Source organism: Poecilia reticulata, chromosome 18 (assembly GCF_904066995.2).
Source record: "Poecilia reticulata chromosome 18, P_reticulata-male-v2, whole genome shotgun sequence".
Taxonomy (NCBI): domain Eukaryota; kingdom Metazoa; phylum Chordata; class Actinopteri; order Cyprinodontiformes; family Poeciliidae; genus Poecilia; species Poecilia reticulata.
The window spans coordinates 24,597,903-24,618,564 of NC_088847.1; the positions used below are offsets into that span (position 1 = coordinate 24,597,903).

At 47.9% G+C, this 20,662-nt stretch overlaps 3 protein-coding genes across 5 annotated transcripts; all 3 read left to right on the top strand.

The window, feature by feature from the left end:
• The first annotated feature begins 891 nt into the window (after nt 1-891).
• gp1ba (glycoprotein Ib platelet subunit alpha) lies at nt 892-3,064 on the top strand. The gene is made up of 5 exons (XM_008402407.3): nt 892-1,260; nt 1,463-1,558; nt 1,668-1,859; nt 1,975-2,070; nt 2,818-3,064. The coding sequence occupies exons 1-5, from the start codon at nt 1,099-1,101 to the stop codon at nt 3,004-3,006; spliced, it is 735 nt and encodes a 244-aa protein (XP_008400629.2). The 5' UTR covers nt 892-1,098; the 3' UTR covers nt 3,007-3,064.
• Nucleotides 3,065-5,089: 2,025 nt separating this feature from the next.
• Nucleotides 5,090-14,414, top strand: LOC103460303 (uncharacterized). Of its 2 annotated transcripts, none has more exons than XM_081599076.1 (11): nt 5,090-6,295; nt 7,821-8,099; nt 8,841-9,094; nt 9,174-9,306; nt 9,371-9,466; nt 9,544-9,685; nt 9,759-9,924; nt 10,776-11,071; nt 11,305-11,477; nt 11,554-11,802; nt 11,887-14,414. In XM_081599076.1, the coding sequence occupies exons 2-11, from the start codon at nt 7,887-7,889 to the stop codon at nt 13,768-13,770; spliced, it is 3,606 nt and encodes a 1,201-aa protein (XP_081455202.1). In that variant the 5' UTR covers nt 5,090-6,295; nt 7,821-7,886; the 3' UTR covers nt 13,771-14,414. The 2 variants fall into 2 exon arrangements, with proteins under 2 accessions (XP_081455202.1, XP_081455203.1); XM_081599077.1 differs by having other exon boundaries at nt 7,821-8,087.
• Nucleotides 14,415-15,054: 640 nt separating this feature from the next.
• LOC103460302 (uncharacterized) lies at nt 15,055-20,037 on the top strand. Of its 2 annotated transcripts, none has more exons than XM_081599081.1 (4): nt 15,055-15,386; nt 16,575-16,672; nt 16,980-17,242; nt 18,258-20,037. In XM_081599081.1, exons 3-4 carry the CDS (start codon nt 16,991-16,993, stop codon nt 18,906-18,908), a joined length of 903 nt encoding a protein of 300 aa, XP_081455207.1. In that variant the 5' UTR covers nt 15,055-15,386; nt 16,575-16,672; nt 16,980-16,990; the 3' UTR covers nt 18,909-20,037. The 2 variants fall into 2 exon arrangements, with proteins under 2 accessions (XP_081455207.1, XP_008400626.2); XM_008402404.3 differs by having other exon boundaries at nt 15,055-15,256.
• Nucleotides 20,038-20,662: the final 625 nt, after the last annotated feature.

A 20,662-nucleotide genomic window follows, 5' to 3' on the forward strand; every position in this document is an offset into this window, starting at 1 on the left:
GCTCATGTCAGAAACCATCTGGGCCAGCAGAGAACCATCGGCCCTCCAGCGGGTCCTGGGTCTACCTGAGGCTCCTCCCAGTGGGCCGGACGCCTCGGATCGGAGCTGAACAGGCTGAGGACAGAAACGTCTGAGGCCGATATCCTGCATAGAAAACATTGTTTTATACTGTATATATTTATCTGAACCATCTCAGAATATTCTGACAGCTGATCTAAATCCTTCATCTTCCAGAAAACTAGAAATATTTTCAATATATTCCCGTTTTGTACATTTATTTAGCCGTCGCTCCATGTTCACAAGCTTTTATTGATCTGTAACTCAGGAGTTTAGTGAGTTTGTTGGTTAAAGTTTCACTGGGGTTGAATTTTCTCCTTAATAAACTGTTTTATGTTGGACAGAAGCTGTTTGTGTTTATTCATATGAAGCATCAGAGAACCAGAGCAGGACTTCAGCCTCATCAGGCAGATATTTATAGACGATAAGCGGATATTATTTTGGCCATGCTGATATTTAATTATCCTCAGACGATATTTACACTGGGCCTATTGGAGCTCAACAGATAATCATCTTTCAGTTAATTTCTGGGAACATCTAGCATAGAATATCTATCACCAAACAAACTTTAGATTCTTTCCTTGCAGACTGACGGTTCCTTTATTTCAGTTTATTTTAATGACTTTCTGCCTACAGTGAATGAAAACATTTAGCTTTAGAGTGAACAACCAATTCATCAGGGCCTCGTAATGTGTTGAATGTGAATGAGCCAGCAGTGTTAGTTTAACCAGAGTTAGCTCAGGCAGCTGCAGCAGCAGCAGCTGCAGCTGGTCGTTTCCTCCTTAAACACGTCTGAGCTTGATGAACGTTTCCTGTCTGCAGCTGAGCCTCCACTCATCTGAACAGCAGGAAGTTTGTTCCTCCAGATAATGCAGAGCAACAACCGCAGCGACGTGGAGGAACTCAGCAGGAGACGGGAGCCTTATCTCACTTCCTGCTGCAGCAGCAGCTGCCCGTCAAACCGCCTCTCAGAAACCAGGATGGAGCTTCTCCTCCTGCAGCTCCTTCGCTTCACCTCAGAGCCACTGAGCCTCAGTCAGCATGCAGCTCTTCCTCCTCCTCCTCTTCCTCCTGCTGCACGGAGCCATGGCCGCCTCGGTGCCTGGCTGCCTCAGTGACAGGGACAAGGACCACCGGCCGAGGGAGAACTGCAGCGGCGCCGGGTTCAGCCACGTCCCAGCAGGACTGGACCAGCAGACGCAGGTACCACGACCCGGTTCTGTCTCAGAACATCTGGAAATGTTAGCATCTCAGGACAAACATCTGGACATGCTAGCACCTCTGGACAAACATCTGGACATGCTAGCACCTCTGGACAAACATCTGGATGTAACACTTTTCTTTGTGTAGTTTCTGTCTGGAGAAGTTGGAAACCTGACCTTGAACTTTGTCGTTTCTTCTCCAGGTCTTGTTGTTTCCATCTAACCTGTTCTCCAGCCTGTCCTGGACCTCCTTCCAGGTGTTTCCAGACCTGTATGAGCTGGACCTCACAGCCAACCAGGTCTAGCTGCTGGTCAATGTAGTTAAGATGTGTGTATGTGACCCTCCAGGTGAATGTGGCATATTAAGGCTGGTGTGTGTGTGTCTGTGGTGTGTGTGTGGCCCTCCAGGTTCCGGCCGTGGCCCCCAGCTCTGCCCCGGTTCTGACCGGCCTCTCCGTCCTCCGGCTGGGCTCCAACCGCCTGACGTTCCTCCCTGATGACGCCTTCGCCGCCTGTCCCGCTCTGACTGAACTCTACCTGCAGAACAACTCCTTGGTGTCTCTGACCGACCGCAGCTTCTCTGGGCTCAGCGTGTTGAAGGTCAGCCGGTCGCTGTGGCGAGGCCATCTGCAGGGAGAGAGAGGATAATTAGAGCTAGAGATCGAGATAAACCTAGTCGGGACCATGGAAACTGAAAAGTGTGTCCATCCTGCAGATCCTGGACCTGACGGCCAATCGCATCTCCATCCTTCCTGCTCTCATGCTCCACCCGCTGTCAGCCATAAAAACCCTCTACCTGGAGAACAACCAGGTGAGCAGCTGGAGCCCAGCCATGCTAACACATCGTGCTAACACACCGAGCTAACACACAATGCTAACACACCATGTTAACACATCGTACTAACACATTGTGCTAACACACAATGCTAACACACCATGTTAACACACCGTGCTAACACATTGTGCTAACACAACCTGGTGATTACAGTACAGAGTATTTCCAGGAAAACTTTAACTGAGCCGTCGGTGGAGGTTCTGATGGTGATGAACTGTGAGGGTTAAAACCGAACATCACAACATTTAGACCAGTGGAGCCCAACGTGGGTCCTGGAGGCATCCTGCATGTTTTATTCTCTCCCTGGTGGCAGTAACAACCTCCTCAGCAGGTCAATGTTCCTCTCAGTCCTCTAATGATCCATCATTTGATCCAGGTGTATAAAACCAGGGAGAGAATAAAACATGCAGGATGCCGGGCCTCCAGGACCCACTCTGGGCCTCCAGGACCCACTTTGGGCCTCCAGGACCCACTCTGGGCCTCCAGGACCCACTTTGGGCCTCCAGGACCCACTCTGGGCCTCCAGGACCCACTCTGGGCCTCCAGGACCCACTTTGGGCCTCCAGGACCCACTCTGGGCCTCCAGGACCCACTCTGGGCCTCCAGGACCCACTCTGGGCCGCCAGGACCCACTCTGGGCTACACTGGTCCAGATCGATCCACTCTGCACCTTAAAGCTGAACTACAAAATAAAAATGTCTGATTCTGGTTCTTGGTCGTCAGATCCAGGTGATGCCTGATGGCTGGTTCAGCCATAAGGAGGACGTGCCATACCTGTACCTGTCTCTCAACCCCTGGGCCTGCTCCTGTTCCCTTGGTTACCTCCGCAGATACCTGGACGACTTTGAGTTCAACATCTACGTCCGAGACGGCGCCCTCATCACGAACGCTGTGGACAGCGTGGTGAGCTGACTTCGTCTCCTCGTTCTGGAATAACTGCTTCTGCTGCCCGTTCTGGTTGGATGAAACATCCTGCATGTTGAAATCAAAAGCTAAAATAAATCCTCCAAAAAACTAAACAGAAATTCCTCTAAAAAACCAAAAATATAACTTAAAAATTAACAGAAAAGTAAGGAATGTTTGTGTTTTTATATTAACAGAGGAGCTACATGAGATGCATTAAACTACATGAACTACAGGTCAGACATATTAAACTACATGACCAGCTGTGATCCTCTGCAGAGTCTCTCTGAATGCGGCTAACTCAGCTAACAGCGGCGGCCATGTTGAACTCAAGCTAGGTTTCCATTCATGTCATGCCACTTTGGAGAAAACTTTTAAAATGTTGGAAAAAGAAAAAGTGAATTAGTTGAGTTTCCACCTGCTGGATTAGAGGGAATCACCGCCGAGTGTGATGTCATCAGATGTTGACGCTACGATTGGCTGGAGTAAACAAGACGTAGCGGTTGCTAGCTAGCATGCAGCGCTCAGAGAAACGTCATGGTCTCCCGCCTTTGGGTAAGAGGTTTGGACTTGGAGTTTGGTGCCTCTGGTAAGGTACAGACCCACCAGTAGGTGGCAGCGTTCGCTGCAGCAGAACTTATTCAACTAACATGTTACCATCTGTTCTTCAACTCAGATGATGCCGTTTCCATCAACCGCTGCTTCAGAGCGTTTTTACAAAAACCGAGAGGAAAATCTCTTCACCAAACGTAGACATACGTCACTCAGACGTTGCTGCTTGGGCTCATCTGGAAGCTAAACTCTGTAACGTTTGTTCCCAGGTGTGCGACTCTCCACGGCACCACCAGGGGAAACCTGTAGTGACTCTGGAAGAGTCCGATCTCTGCTCAGCAGACGGAGAACCAGAACCACCTGGAGACTTCTACCAGCCAGTGACCTCACTTCCTCCTGACCCGACAGCTCCAGCTGCTTCAGTCCAACCATCCGGCACAGAACCTCCAGCTGCAGCTCCTCAACCCACGACCCCTGACCTCACGACTGCGTCTGCAGAGCAGGCCTCAGTCCGCCACAGAGTCACATGGTCCTGGTACCAGACCTTCACCAGTCCGAAGCAACGAACCCATCACTCCAGCTCAGCGACGCAAACAGGAAGTTCATCAGTTGGCCCGTTTAATTGGACTGCACACCCGACTACTCATGGTCCCCTAACTACTGAAGTCCCCATAACTACTGAAGTCCCCATAACTACTGAAGTCCCCATAACTACTGTAGTCCCCATAACTACTGTAGTCCCCATAACTACTGAAGTTCCTCTAGTTTCAGTTGTTAATACCTCTCTGGTTCCAGATGTTCCTGCCAGCAGGGGGCAGCATGTCAGCATGGTTCCTGCCAGCAGGGCAGCAGTGTTGTGCGTCTGGCTGTCTGCAGGCTGCCTGTTGCTCTGCGCGGCGTCGGCGGCGTTGGTCCTGCTGACTCTGCTGAGGTTCTTCTTCTGCTACCAGAAGCTCTACAAGCCGCTGAGGCTAATGCTAGCAAGGAGGGCAAAGGCCAGGGAGGGCCTTCCTCTGCTGAGGAAGGAGGAGGAGGCAGATGGAGGAGTGGTGGCGTTGTACCGCTCCCTGCTGTTTGTCCACAGAGAGGGAGGAGATGCAGCTGGGAGGGAGGAGGGAGGACAGACGGTTACTCTGAAGCCAGCAGGAGACGGGGGAGGGAGGGAGGACAGAGGAGTGTACAGGAGGAGCATGTACCGCCTGGTCAGCAGAGAGGAGGAGCTGGAGGGATGGAGGGAAGTGCTAGAGGAGTGCCAGGTCTCTGCGGAGGACGGAGGCAGGAAGAGAGGGAGCGGGAGGGAGGAGGAGGTGGCAGGAGGAGCAGGAGGAGTCTCCAGGAAACGCTACAGTGTGATTCTGAGGGAGGAGCGGGAGGAGGCTGGGGGAGAGAGAGAGGAGCTGGACTGGGTGGTGGGAGGATGGGAGGCGGGCCGAGGAGCGGAGGAGGTGCTGAGGAGCAGCTGGGGGGAGTGGCTGGCTGGATATTTACCCAGCATGCCGTGGGGGCTGGCTGCTCCTCCTGAGGAGGCGGCAGCAGCAAAGTGAGGAGTCTGCGCTGGTTTCCTGTTGCTCTGCTGGTTTCTCTCTCAGTTACAGCTGTTCTGATTATTTCAGCCAAATTAGCAAATGAAGGCGCCACATTTGAGGTCCCTGACCTCTGACCTTCAGTGACTCTCTGCGCCTCTATGCAGATGACGCCGTGTTTCTTTTCGCTGAAACCAGAACCTGTAGATGTTCTGCAGGCTTCATTCTCCTTAGGGACCAGTCATCACCACAGCTTCCACTGAATTACAGCAACGCCGCTTTTACTGCCGTTACCATGGAAACAGCCTGTACTAAATAAACCTTAGCTGAAACCAAACCAGCTCTCCATGTCTTCCCTGAATGTGTCACAGGCTCTAATGTTTGGTGATAGGACTTTGACTAAGCTGGTTCAGACTGTTAGCATTAGAAGCTACATTTAGGCTAACAGGGAGGGAGGAGCATCAATATGAACATCCAGTTTAGACTTTCAACCACATTCATTCAAAGTGTTAACACATAAACACGTTTTAAAACTAACAGTATAGCTGAAACAACTTCAGTTTGGTGTTTCGTTTCGTCCTCCAGGCTCTTAAAATCTGATGTAGAGTTAAATCCTGATAGGTTCATTATAGTGGGGGACGGTAACAGTGATAGCTTAATGTAGCATTTAATGCTATCTCAGATCCAACTGGCTTCATCAGGGAACTCACCGTCCAGTCCTGGACCTGCTGCTGTCTGTTGCTTAAATGTGCTGCACAGATAAACTGATTGATACTTAAAACATGAATCACTGATTGGGTTTTAAAGCAGGGAATGAAAAACTGTGACCCTGATGTTTATTTTTGTGAAAATCTTCAGCAAACCTCTTGGCGCTGTTTAGTGTTTTTCTTTTTCTGTTAAACAAACATTGGAATAAAGATGGAGATAATGAGTTTTATATAATAACCGTCAGAAATATGAGGAGAAACATCAAAACCTCAACAAAATTAGAGTGAAACATGATTTAGTCTGTTTGCTACAAATTAAATAAAGATTTAAAATTGATCAGGTAATTAACTGAAAGGATCCAGTTTCTGATCCTCCAGACCAGCAGGTGGCGGTAAACATAGTTTGCTGTTGGACAACTAATCTGATCCAGGTCAGCGGGCGTCCCGGTTCCGACAGAACTCCGAGGGAAGTGGGACTCCCCCCCCTCCCCGGCCTGTAGCTGGAAGCTCCCTCCAGTAAGTCCGAAAGAGTGTTTTGGGTTCCGACAGGCGGAGGTCAGAGCTGGAGCTGAGCAGCTTCGGTTCGGGAAGGTTCTGCTGCCGGTTCTCATGGTAACGGGTGAACTATTGGGCTGGAACTGTTCATGTAGAGTAAGGTTCTGGTTCTGTTTGAACTCGGTAATGTCTCTGGTTTGGTTTGGTTGCGTTCAGGTTCACTGCTAAACGAGGCCACAGCATTTGAAGCCATGGTGCGTTCAAGTGCATCAACTACGTCACTTTCATTCGAGGCGCCATGATGGACGTGTGAAGTCCTTCATGGCGGACGGCAGCACTGAACTGAGCGACTTATTTTTTTCCCCAAGTTGTTTTTGTCAGTTTCTTCATGGCTCTACTTGTTCAGTCGAGCTAATCTGTGAACGTTTCTCACCTGGTTGGCTGTTTGAAACAGCTAGCTTACCAACCGACCCGATGTGTTGATCAAATTACAGATTTTTCCTGAATTCACGCCACAATTTATCACTATGCCATTAACGGCGTTTCCTCTTAAACCGGAGCGGGATTAAAAACCGACAAAGGACGGGATGCTAACCAGTTTTAACCGCATGCTAGGCTAGTGACGGCGCGCCTCCATGGTTGCTATTGGTTACTTGGTCCCTTCTTAACGTGATATTTGATATCTTTCTAATCATAATGATAGAGTATATGAACGTTAATCTGAAGACTAATGAGTCATTAGGATTGACGGCTGCTGTCCATCGCCGCCATCTTTCTTCATTAAAAACGTTTAATGAAGTTTTTATTTTATAAAAACTTATTTTTATAATAAGTTTTTAAAAAACTAAACTTATTTTATAACTATAAAATAAGTTTGGTTTCCATCCTGTGACCATTTTTAAAGTGAAATCCACTAAACAGAATCATATCAGATAACAGATCTGTTTTTACACGGGCTTTAAAGAAACGCATCGGTTGTTTTGACGTCCGTCATGGCGGAGTGGGCGGGGTCTGGGGAACGTGACGTCACGGAAAAATGGTCAATAAACGGTGGGTAGCAAAAGTAATCAGAATCAGTAAATTAGTATTTCATTGGAATTTAATGTGAAAGAACAAAACAAAATGGTAGAAAGAAAATTATACGATTTACTTTTGTCTAATTTTTTATAAATAGTTCCGTTTGTCCACCAGGCTCATTGTGGTTACACAAGGAGTTTCTGACTTCATGAAAAAGGATACAATTATAAAATGATTAAATTATACTAAAATTAGAAAATAAATTAGATTAATGCAAAGCCATAAATAACCAAAAATAAGCAAAATCCAAAACAACCCTAATAAAAACCAACCAAGACATTCAAACCAAACTGAATGTGTTTCTGAGGAGGGAGAGGGAAAAGCCTCCTGTCTGCTGCATGCAGGGCAGCTTCACAGCAGCAATCAGGGCAAAAATCCACAGAAAACCTGTCCAGACCCTGCAAAGGGTCATTCAACCTGTACAGCAGCTAAAAGTTTAATGAACCTCATCAGCTTCTGTTTCTAACAGGGTGAGGATCAAAGTTTCTGCAGAAACTTCAACTGAAGACCTGAGATTTTATCAGGCAGGAGCAGAATGAAGGAGGAGGACCAGGAGGTGAAGGTAGAGGAGGACCAGGGGCTTAGGACTCAGGTGAAGGTAGAGGAAACTGAGGAAGTTAACCTGGCTGAGAACCAGGAGCACCGCCAGGACCCAGAACCGGACCACCAGGACCCAGAACTGGACCGCCACACTCTGGACACCACCCAGACCCAAACGTCTGTCTCTGCTCTGCAGGTCAGTGTTCAGGTACAGACACCAAAACCTGATGGGAAATCTGCAACGATAAAGAAAGAAAAATTACATTACAAAATATTTTCAGTGATTTTTTAACATAAAAATCAGAAAAACTTTGAGATTTTGAGGCTTAAAACAAACGACCTTGTTGTTCAACCTAAACTCTCTGAAGGTCAGAGTTGGTCCTCATCACCGGGCAGGAAGTGTTCCTGTCTTAGGTTTGGCCCCAGGATCTCTGGGCTCCTCAGAGAGGACTGGCTTTGGCTCCACAGCGCCACCATCCTGTGGTTAATGACAGCACACGTCTTCTGGCTAAGTTTTGTGTTTGTTGCCCTGATTGGTTGAGGCCTTTGGGGCACAAAGACTTTTGCCCGTTTCGAGGTACTTCCTGTGTAAACTGAACTCAGAGGAGCTTTTCCCAGCCACTGCATTCAGTTAAACACTAATCACTTTATTGATCCAGAGAGAAATGACATTTAGCTGCAGCTCTCTAAGTAAAGGTTCTCCAGAGTTGTTGTCTTTGATGGTCAGGCCTGACCTTCATCCTCCGGACTTTACGTAAAATCCTGTTTTCCCATCCTCTGAGGTTCTCAGTCATCAGAACCCGTCCTCTTCATCAGGGCGGGTTCTGATGGTGACGATAGGAAACCAACACATCAAACCTCCCCATCCTATCCGGACCTTCTGAAGTTGGGTTCAGGCTGACTGACCAGGCTGAAGACGAACCCTGAGACTCGGTTCTATGTTGTTAAGTTTCAGAGAACGTCCGGCCCCCTGCGGTGCTGCCCCATCTGCCAGTCCGGCCTGTGGAAACACCTGGAAGGTGGTCACCAGGTGAAGAAGGCGTCAAAGTCACAGCTCACCTGGTCGGCCGGCCACACCAACATCCAGCCACATACTGTGGATGAGAGGGGCAAAGAGTCGAGCCGGGCTAAGACCCCCGAAGCCCCTGGGCCGGAGGACAGGAGCTGGATGCAGCCAGGCTGCTGCACTGAGCTGTTCCAGCCGTAAGCAGCCGCTCCTGGTGTCCAGAGACGGTTTCTGGGAGGAGGCAGAACCTGACAGCCGGGTGTTGTTTGCTTTCAGATACAAGTCACGACTCAGAAAGCTGGAGTGGGAGAAGAGCGAACTGGAGGCGAGAGTGGGCCGGCTGGAGCGGGTCCTGATGGGGTCGAAGCGCAGCGCTGCGGCCGGCGGGGCAGAGGAAGGCCTGCAGCCGGTGGGTGGGCCGCAGCACCGAGTGTTTCTGCAACACAGCCATGTGACTGACGTCTGTCTGACAGCGCAAGAGGCGGAGGCAGCAGGCAGAGGGCGAGAGAGAGGAAGAGAGAGAGGGCGGCGCCCCCTCCTGGACGCAGCTGGTGGTCCCAGGAACCACGGTGAGATCATCAGGACCTCGTGTCTCTGCTGGTGACCCTCAGCTCTGCTCACTCTGCTGCTCCTCCGGCTCACCAAGGTCGTCACAAACATGGAGAGGATCGAGGGCGAGAAGGTGGCGTCCATGACGACCTCCACAGGAGATCCCAGTAGCTCCCAGTGGATCTCTGGGACAGGAAGAGGACGTCTGATGGGACACCTCCGTCTGCCGGAGTCCATGAGTGAGTTTTCTCCCAGGTTTCCTCTCAGCTTCACTCTGCAGACAGTAACTCCTCGCTCCATCTCTCACTGTAGACGAGTGCCTGACCCAGTTCCAGGCGGTCCTGGTTCTGGGTCTGGAGGCCAAGAAAGACGCCCTGACCCGACTCAGGGGGGTGCAGGCCTTCCTCGGCTTCATGTCCGATGGACACTGGAGGCTGTCGGACTGGAGCTTCTTACACAACGTGGCCAGGATACGTCTGTGAGTAGCTTCCAGCTCCAGCTATGAGGTTCAGTAGGTTAGTCACCAGCATCAGGGGACGTCCCCATGGAGACAGACAGCTGGTTTAGTCCTAGTGGACCAGCAGCCCAGGACAGGTCGAATTAGGTGATGTAGAACCAGGTGGTGCAGAACCGACCAGAACATTTCTGGTCCTGAAATGTTCTGCAGCTGCTAGAAGGACCACCGTGGAACCAGAGGGTCAGGGCAGAGGTCAGAGGTCAGCCTGCTCTCTAGTTTCCAGCTGGAAGAACTGAAACTGACTCTAGATCTACAGCTCTAGGTATATAACTCTAGATCTATAGCTCTAGATTGCTCCTCTTTAGGTCCAAAGGTAATAAGTTCTGTTTCTGTTCAACTGGAGAAAGTTTTGTCTCACTCACACATTGATCTGTTCTCAGCATCTGTTCAGTGATTGGATGGGGTCAAAGGTCACCTGGTGACATCATTATGTAGAGCTGTGTATCATCTGTCGTCATGGTAACTAATCTTACTTCCAGTTACAACCTGAGCTAATGGGAGCTTACAGATATAGAGCGGTCCAAGGACGGAGCCCTGAGGAACCCCACATGTGACCCACAAACCACTAATATAAAACCCTTAAATCTATATATCACACAGTAAATTGGATAATTATGTGATTTAATTCTATTCAACAAGTTTAATAAACTCATTATCTAATAAAAATCATCAAGTTATAGAATATCGGCTCAAAATTCATAATGCGTTTTAATTATCCAAGAATTCACAGTAATAATAAGCGTAACAGTCAGTCCAGCTACAGTCAGCTGGATGAAACCAGCAGCTGGTCCAACCTGCCTCCTCCTCCACAGCTGGATCCAGGTGATGCTCAGCAGGGGGAAGACGTTCAGCACCGTCCGGTCCTACCTCCGCAGCGCCTGCTGGTTCCTGGAGTTCCTGCTGGCCGCTCGGCCCCAGCGCCGCCGCCGGATTTCAGCCACTCAGACGCAGGTGGTTGAAATCCTCCAGGTGCTGAAGAAGACCAGCAGGGACGCTGACCGCAGAAACGTCTTCCACCTGAAGCCGCTCAGGAGGGAGCAGCTGTCGAGTCTGGACGCCATCACCACCTGCCTCCGGCTGGCTCCAGGCCGGGTGGAGGACCTCCTGGGTGGGTCTCTGCTCCCGTTACTGCACCGGTTCTCACCTGACTGTTTCTGACCTCATCTGACCTGTTCTCACCTGACTGTTCTCACCTGACTGTTTCTGACCTCATCTGACCGGTTCTCACCTGACTGGTTGTCACTTGACCGATCTCACCTGACCGTTTTTCACCTGACCGACCTCTGACTAACGTCTGGCCGACCTCTGGCCGATCTCTGGCCGATCTCCTCCATGTACCAGCGGAGGTGGAGACGGACTGCAGTGCCACCCGGAGCCTCTACCTGCTGTACGGCTTCCTGGCGGCGTACTGGTCCTGCCTCAGCGGACTCCGGCCCAGAGTGTTCGCCGCCTTGACGGACGCTGACGTCTCCAAGGCGGAGAAGGAGATGACCGAGGAGGGCATCCTGATCAGCGTAGGTAGACGGAGGCCGGCTCACACACCCTCTGAACCGACCGGCCACTCAGGAATGAGCTCTCTCTCTCCCCCAGGTGGCCAAGCACCAGACTTCGCCCCGGTCCGGTGAGGCAGCCATCGCCTTGACGTGCCGAGAGTTCGCTTGGATTGAGCGGCTCGTGCCCATCAAAGCCCAGCGGGGGGGCACCAGCAAATACACCCTGTTCACCACAGGGACGAAGAACTTCAGGAAGATAAACCGCTACGTGAAGCTGGCGTGGGCAGAAATGGGCCTGAGCGGCAACATCAACTTCACGCTAATCAGGACCATCATGGCCGACTGCGTGAGTATCGCTGCGCTGTGGCGCCTCCTCTGGTAGGCCGCCTGTTCGCCTCGGCCCTGACCTTCATCCGCTCTTCCTATTCAGGCACAATCCGCCCTGACGAAGGGTTCTGGGAATCGGGTCGGCACTGCCGCGGCTCACCGGCTTAAGGCCAACTGGTGGGCCGCCTCTCTGCAGGACGCCATGAAGGTGAGGTGGTTGGTGATCTGTCAGCTGGCGGCCCAACAACACCTACAGCCGCTCTCAGGTTCCAGTCCATCCATCACTCCAAAATCCTCCACCACCAAACCCTCCATCAACTCCAAAACCTCCACCTCCCCCAAGCCCTCCACCAAACCCTCCACCTTCCCTAAACCCTCCACCAAACCCTCCACCTTCCCCAATCCCTCCACCACACCCTCCACCTTCCCCAAACCCTCCACCAAACCCTCCACCTCCCCCAAGCCCTCCACCAAACCCTCCACCTCCCCCAAGCCCTCCACCAAACCCTCCACCTTCCCCAAACCCTCCACCAAACCCTCCACCTCCCCCAATCCCTCCACCCAGTGCTCCTCCACCTCCACCAAACCCTCCACCTTCCCCAATCCCTCCACCTTCCATAAACCCTCCACCAAACCCTCCACCTTCCCCAATCCCTCCACCACACCCTCCACCTTCCCCAAACCCTCCACCTCCCCCAATCCCTCCACCCAATGCTCCTCCATCTCCACCAAACCCTCCACCTTCCCCAATCCCTCCACCAAACCCTCCACCTCCCCCAAACCCTCCACCAAACCCTCCACCAAACCCTCCACCAACCCTCCACCTTCCCCAAACCCTCCACCAAACCCTCCACCTTCCCTAAACCCTCCACCAAACCCTCCACCAAACCCTCCACCTTCCCTAAACCCTCCACCTCCCCCAAGCCCTCCACCAAACCCTCCACCTTCCCTAAACCCTCCACCAAACCCTCCACCTTCCCCAATCCCTCCACCACACCCTCCACCTTCCCCAATCCCTCCACCTTCCCCAATCCCTCCACCAAACCCTCCACCTTCCCCAATCCCTCCACCAAACCCTCCACCTTCCCCAAACCCTCCACCTCCCCCAAGCCCTCCACCAAACCCTCCACCTTCCCTAAACCCTCCACCAAACCCTCCACCTTCCCCAATCCCTCCACCACACCCTCCACCTTCCCCAATCCCTCCACCTTCCCCAATCCCTCCACCAAACCCTCCACCTTCCCCAATCCCTCCACCACACCCTCCACCTTCCCCAAACCCTCCACCAAACCCTCCACCTCCCCCAACCCCTCCACCCCCTCCACCTTCCCCAATCCCTCCACCTTCCCCAAACCCTCCACCAAACCCTCCACCTTCCCCAATCCCTCCACCACACCCTCCACCTTCCCCAAACCCTCCACCAAACCCTCCACCTCCCCCAATCCCTCCACCACACCCTCCACCAAACCCTCCACCTTCCCCAATCCCTCCACCACACCCTCCACCTTCCCTAATCCCTCCACCTTCCCCAATCCCTCCACCAAACCCTCCACCTTCCCCAATCCCTCCACCAAACCCTCCACCTTCCCCACACCCTCCACCAAACCCTCCACCTCCCCCAATCCCTCCACCCAGTGCTCCTCCATCTCCACCAAACCCTCCACCTTCCCCAATCCCTCCACCTTCCCCAAACCCTCCACCAAACCCTCCACCTCCCCCAATCCCTCCATCTTCCCCAATCCCTCCACCTTCCCCAAACCCTCCACCAAACCCTCCACCTTCCCCAATCCCTCCACCTTCCCCAAACCCTCCACCAAACCCTCCACCTCCCCCAATCCCTCCATCTTCCCCAAACCCTCTACCTCCCCCAATCCCTCCATCTTCCCCAAACCCTCCACCTCCCCCAATCCCTCCACCCAGTGCTCCTCCATCGCTCGGAGCTCCAGGTGCAGCAGAGTTCTGCAGGAGGACTCTGACTCCAACCTAGAGGAGTCTGACCCCTCAGGTTTGCTGTTAACCTCCAAAGCTGGCAGATATGATCTGAAGTCTGAGGGAGCGGCTGGCGATGCCTCGGAGATAAGAAACATGGCCGCCTGCTTTGTCAGACTGAGTCCCTTAAAGATACCAGTCAGAGCCTGCGGCCAGCCTGCAGGTCAACAGGTCACCAGAAAACAATACGCCCTGAGGAAAAGAACATGGATTAAGAGGAAGTATACGTTTTGAGGAGCCAGTTGGCTGAAGAGGCTCCCCACAGTTTTGGTGGTTTGAGTTGTTTTCCTGTTAGCATTGGTTTGGTTCTGGTCCCGATTTAATCTGTTCTAGAGGTATGTCCTGTTCCTCCAGGTCAGATAATCCTTTTGTTCTTTCAACGGCCGGAGCCTCTCCAGTTTGGAGGGTCCGGGTACCGACAGGAAGGGCGGTTCTGACCGCAGGAGGACAGACGGCGTCCATCAGAACACCAGACCCAGAACAGAGGAAAGAAAAAGCTCAAAAAGAGCTGAAGCAGAAGACAGCTGGTCGTCTTCTGGTGACGTTTCACCTCATCCACACGGTTCCTTCAGTTCTGGACATGTTGGAAGATACAGGCTGCTTGTTCTGGTCGGTCAAGAAAATAAAATGCATTTCTTCAAATCGTCCTTTTCTGTTATTCTAGAAAATTCAGACTGACTCTGATAACTGCTGCTGGTGAGATATATATATATATATTTATTATATATAAAATGTGTCACCTGTTGACCTTCAAATGACATGAAAGGTTCAGCAGATAGAAAACATGAAGTCTCTCTCTGTAGGTTTGTCGGTTCCGTTTATTTAAAACATGTTTGTTGTTTATTTAGTGAAGTTGCAGTGGATTCAGTGTCCAGACATTTTACTCACTAACAGTATTGACACCTCATAATAATGTTACTCAGGCAAGAGAAACATTACTTCAACATGTTTTACTCTAGCAAAGGTAAAACATGAGCAACAGTAAGAAGTGCAGTAAAAATGCTCTTCCCAAAATGTTTCTTGTGTGAATGTATTTTATGAATATTATACTGTCTGTGAGGAATTCAGACTCCAAACCTAAAAATAATCAGAGTGAAACTAGATTTCATTAATTTACTTCAACATAACGCAGGAACTAAAAGTTTTCAGGTAATATTTATCTCAGACACATTAATATATTTGAACATGAAGGGATCCAGTTTGTGGAGCCGTGGTGCATTACCGCCACCAGACCAGCAGGTGGCGGTAATGCACCACGTGTTCCGATAAACATGAAGAGGAAGAAGAATCCGTGTTCCCGCCGAACAGCAGCTCATTTCATTTTCTGCTGTCAGACGGGTTCAGACCTCCGAATCATCTGACCGGTTCGGCCCAGAAACAACCGGACCAACCAGAGTCCAGGTCAGCGGGCGTCCCGGTTCCGACAGAACTCCGAGGGAAGTAGGACTCCCCCCTCCCCGGCCTGTAGCTGGAAGCTCCATCCGGTAAGTCATAAAGAGTTTTGGGTTCCGACAGGCGGAAGTGGCGAGACTACATTTCCCATAAACCTTTTCGCTGAGAGGATTTACCGCAGACGGCGGAAGGAGAAGCGAGTGAACGTAACGAACGGAGACAGTAGGATTTGATTCTTTGAAACTTGTAATTCAAATAAAGGGCAGAACGATCAGACATGTTGGTACCAACAACAAATACACAGACAGCATTAATGTAGAGTGGATGAAGATTCAATGGTGGTGAAAATAGAGAACTTTGTAGCATTTATGTGTCATATTATCAAGGTTACAGTACAAATGAAGAAGAAAAGTGATTAAATAAAATAAATCCTAACAGATTTTTAGATATGAAAGAAATCCAAGCTGATCAGATTCAAACCATTTTGAGTGAAACAACAGAAAATGCTCAGGATTCAATCTTTTATTATGGTTCTACATATTATTCAAGAAGTTTAGTAGCCAATGGACAAGAATTTAAAAAGTTTATTTATGGTTTAGAAATAATCCCAGATATAATATGTATTCAAGAAACATGGTTGAAACCTGACCTTAAAATCCCCGGATATAGAAAGACAGGATAGAAGTCAGTGGAGGCGGATGTGCCACTTTAATTAAAGCTTATAGCTTATAAGAAAAACACAATGAAGAACTAGAATGTGTTAATATAGAAATATTTAATAAAAAAATATGGAAATATTAAAATGATAGATTACTATAACCCTTGTAAAAGTCTTGATAGTGAAATGTCAAGACTTTTCACTTGACAAGACTTGTCAAGTCAAGACATGAAGATTACATACATAATCTTCATAATAGAAGATAATTACATAATTCTATGTAATTATCTTCTATGTAATTATCTTCTATGTAATTATCTTCTATAATTACATAGAAGATAATTATGGAGTGATTTTAATACACACAATAGTCTGTAGCAAGAAGACGGATCATAATGTATCATAGTTGAAGAAATGATGGATGAATTAGTTTAGTCATTAGTTTGTCTTAATGGAAAAGGAACAAGAGTAAATATACATAAAGTTTCATGTCTAGACATTAATAACTGTCTTGTTAGTTCATGTGATATTAATGGAGGGATGACTTTCCAGTGAGTACAATAATTAATGACAGGATTGATGTAGAAATATTAAATATGTTCCTTGACCATATAATACATATCACGCTCTGAGCTCCTGCTGATCAACGCCTGAAGCTCGTGGTCATTGCGAGACAGGAAGTGGCCGCACTATAATCAGTGGACCTTCCTGGGAGGGAGGAAGTGGCCATTCATTCTTCTCTCTCTCTCCAGGATGTTTGTTAAAGAGTATAAGTAACGGGGTCGTCCCTCGTCTTGGCTCTCTGCTGCGGGTTGCGTACCAACGACAGCTCTCCAGTCTTTGTGTCACGGTAAGAGGAACATACTAAAGGAACATGTATGGCATCACGTATCAGTATGAATGATGGCTTTGCTGAGATCTGTGGCAGAATAAGATGCATTTATTCTAGCAGATCAGCAGATCACTTATCACCTCAGATCCTGTTTCACAGAACACAGGATCCATAGGCAACAAGATTTCATGTTGACAAAATTAAATCTTGAACATCAAAACCCGACTGAGGGTTTTGATGTTCAAATCTTTTCTCTTTAGCGAAGGATTTCTTTATTTCTTAAACTATAAATATGAACCATTCAGGTTTTTCTCAAACTTATCAGGCCGGAGCAGAATGAAGGAGGAGAACCAAATCCCAGAACCGGACCTCCAGAACCCAGAAACGGACCTCCAGAACCCAGAAATGGACCTCCAGAACCCAGAACCGGACCTCCAGAACCCAGAACCGGACCTCCAGAACCCAGAAATGGACCTCCAGAACCCAGAACCGGACCTCCAGAACCCAGAACCGGACCTCCAAAACCCAGAACCGGACCAGCCAACTCTACACACCAGCCTCCAGACCCAACCGGGTCTTTCAGTTCAGGTTGGTCTCGGTTCAAGAATATTTTTTTTACTGGATCAAAACTTGAGAGGAAATAAAATCACATGAGTTTATTTGTAAATTTCCACAGCAGACGTCGTCTTGACGTAATTAAAAATTCACCTGAATCGCATTCACTGCCTGATCCTCGTCATCATGCAGTGCAAAATAAACTGATTATTGTTCAAAGTAGTTGAAAAAGTTTCTGTCTAAGAAAACCCATCAGTTTGCATCGAGTCATCACTCCTCCTGACCAGCAGGGGGCGACAGTTAATGCTTCTGAAGGTTTTTCTGTTTTGTTTTATTGCTGTTTTATTTTCTTCAGTCCTTTATAGCAGCTTAAGTGTTTAACCTCTGAGTCCCAGAATACATTTTAAAAATCCGTTGGTTTGACGAAAGCATGATTTTAGCTTCAAAGTGCTGCTAGCTGAGCCGTTTCAGGACATCACCTGCTGGATCATCAGGTCCTGTTTGATATTTTTCTGCTTCATTAAACAGAAAAGAAACATAAACACTTTGAGATACGGATCACCTGCTGGAGATCAGTTACACATTTAATATAATTTAAAATATCAGTTGAAGAATTAAATATTCAACACCAGGGTAAAAACATACAATGGCTCCTTTCTTCACACACACAGGTCAGGAACCAAGTAGTCCCACTTTTCCTCCTCTTACATTTGATTTAATTCTGAGTCTCCAAAACATCCACAGCTGAAACCAGATGAATATATAAAGATAAATATCATTTCTTCTCACTGTCAAAAGTTAAATCAGATCAAACTTCTATTGTTAGATATGAAAACTTATTCATAACTTTTTAAGAAAACATATATGTAACTTTTTGAATTCAGAAGTTTACATACATTCACTCAGTATCAGGATAATTATCTCATTAACTTTGTCTGAATGAAAGATGTGACCAAATTCATCTTGTGTTAGTTGTGTGTCTCTTATAAAAAAGTTTAAATTTCTTTTAAACAAGATGGTGTTTAGCTCTCCCTCTATGTTGCCGTAGGAACAGACCGGCGCTCTGACCTCACCGTCTAAAAGGACGGCTCGTCGTCGGACTGGGACAGGGCCGCTCAGCTGTGGCCAGTGTGGAGCCATTTTTCCAGTCAAAGCCAAATTACAGAGACATCAACGAATCCACACCGGAGAGAGACCATTCAGCTGCAAGCAGTGTGGGAAGTCTTTTATTGATAAAGGAACCCTTCGGAACCACGAACGGCGCATTCATCAGGAAGAAAAGCCCCACAGTTGTGACCAATGTGGAAATAGCTTTGCATTGCTTTCCAGTCTGAAAATCCACCAAAGAATTCACTCTGGGGAGAGACCGTACAAGTGTGACCGCTGTGGAAAAACCTGTCGGCAAAGAGGCGATTTACTGCGTCACATTGTGACACACACAGGTCAGAGAGCGTTTAAATGTGAAGTATGTGGCAAAGCGTTCAGTCGCTTAGGGACCCTGGAAGGGCATATGAGAACGCACACCAAAGAGAAACCGTACAGCTGTGATCAGTGTGAGAAACGGTTCAGTAAAAGGTTTGGTCTGGTGAGTCACAGGCGATCCCACACTGGAGAGCTGCCCTACTGGTGTGAGCCCTGTGGGAGGCGCTTCGCTCACAAGTCCAGTCTGAGGATGCATCAGAAATCTCACAGCAACTGAGAAGGAGCCATTTTGTTTTTAATAAATTCTCTTTGAGATAAATGGGCTGAATGGAGATTTGGAGAAAACTTTCAGTTGATCTCTGGGATAAGGAATAAGCACTTGTTCTTTGCTGAGAGTCAAAGTTTCAAGGAACAAATACTTTACTGAACATCTGCAGATGGAGAAACGCATTGACAATGTCAGACTGAGCTCCCATTGGCTGAGGAGACGTCCTCTCTCTCTGTTCAGCTCTTATCAGGTCACATGCAGCTGTGAATGGAAACATCAACATGTCGACCAATCCTGAGAACTTTCTGACAACCAAGTTCTTATTCCCAGAAAGTGAAAGTTGTGGTGAACCTCATGATGTCAGAGATGGATCTATAGGTGATTCTCTGCATGTCCTGTAAGGATGTGTCAATATTTACCCAATGATCAGTTAATGTTCCAGCTGATGTCCTTGTTCTCTCTTCATAGGTGCTAAAAGCTGAGCTTTATCTGAGACATGTATGTTTAGAGAGAATTTTGGAAACTTAAGTTTTTCTTTAGTTTTCAGGTTCATTTCAGGAAAATGAACCTGAAAATTTTCTGGTTCATTTTCAACAAACCTGAACATCCAAAAACTTTCTTACAAATGTTAGTTTTTCAGGTTGAAAGTAGAAATCAAACATGGTTTGTCAGAAATGACCATAAATCTTCTGTTGCAGGTATTTTTATAAAATATATTTAAGCTGTTTTTATCAGAGATAATGTAACATTTGGGTCTTTGGTCTGTAAACTTCACTGCTGTTAAACTGAATGATGAACAATATGGGAAATATTTTACCTACTGAAATGTAAATAATTAATTCAGATGAGATGTTTTTATTTCTTCTGCCGGCTGAACGTGTGAAACATCATGAATGTCTGATTTGAGGTGGAAACGTTTTAATGTTTCATGTTTCCTTTCAGGATTGGGGGCGGGGCATCAGCAGGAAACTGCAGCTGCTGTTTCCTGTTGGAGGTCAAAGGTCCCAGCTTCAGGGACAGATGGTTTATTATTCTCAGGTCATTTTATCTCCTGTCTGGATTAGTCGCTGATCTGTTCCTGCTAAGCTGTACATTAAAAACCAGTGAGAATCATAAAGAAGTTTTGGACGTTCAATAATCGACTCTGATTTTATTTCTTTGTCGTCTGAATGTTCATGTAGTAGGAGGATTTGAAATGCTGCCTTAAATAACAATTACAGAATAATTTTAAATAGTTTGAGCTTTATGAAGGTGTAGATTAATTTGTCATGAGCCTCCACATGTTTCTACATCTCCACTTCAACAGAGCAGAATTTAGATGGTGAAATGTGAGCAGCAACACCAGCTTTCAGGCCATTAAAACACTTTTTCATTCTCAGGTTTTTATGCAAGAAGATCAAGAAAGAAAAGTCATTCAGATAGAAATATGATGGTTATTATAACTGATTCATTTAACGTAATGTAAATATTACGTTAAATGAAACCAGATGTAGTGAAGAGGTGGCAGAACTCTGGAAAACAGTTGTTTTGATGTCAGACGTCATTATTTATTCCTGTGCAGTAAGGTCACAGGTCATGGCCGTCATGACTTGACCCGTGTGATCCTGGCCATTTGAGGGTTTTATTTAAAATGACATGTGACTGTAATGAAGAGGAGACAGAAACATTAAAAACCTTGTTCAAACCACAGCTCCAAAGCACTAAGAATCATTTATATCCATTTATTGAACGGCTCCAGTTGGTTAACATATTTTAATGACAGC

Bases quoted from the DNA above. Each gene is read 5' to 3' on its own strand.
- gp1ba (XM_008402407.3), top strand. From the start codon at position 1,099: ATGCAGCTCTTCCTCCTCCTCCTCTTCCTCCTGCTGCACGGAGCCATG. The intron at 1,860-1,974 runs GTCAGCCGGTCG...TCCATCCTGCAG, and splicing joins CTGGGCTCAGCGTGTTGAAG to ATCCTGGACCTGACGGCCAA. The intron at 2,071-2,817 runs GTGAGCAGCTGG...CTTGGTCGTCAG, and splicing joins TCTACCTGGAGAACAACCAG to ATCCAGGTGATGCCTGATGG.
- LOC103460303 (XM_081599076.1), top strand. From the start codon at position 7,887: ATGAAGGAGGAGGACCAGGAGGTGAAGGTAGAGGAGGACCAGGGGCTT. The intron at 8,100-8,840 runs GTACAGACACCA...TATGTTGTTAAG, and splicing joins CTCTGCAGGTCAGTGTTCAG to TTTCAGAGAACGTCCGGCCC. The intron at 9,686-9,758 runs GTGAGTTTTCTC...CTCTCACTGTAG, and splicing joins CCGTCTGCCGGAGTCCATGA to ACGAGTGCCTGACCCAGTTC.
- LOC103460302 (XM_081599081.1), top strand. From the start codon at position 16,991: ATGAAGGAGGAGAACCAAATCCCAGAACCGGACCTCCAGAACCCAGAA. The intron at 17,243-18,257 runs GTTGGTCTCGGT...ATGTTGCCGTAG, and splicing joins AACCGGGTCTTTCAGTTCAG to GAACAGACCGGCGCTCTGAC.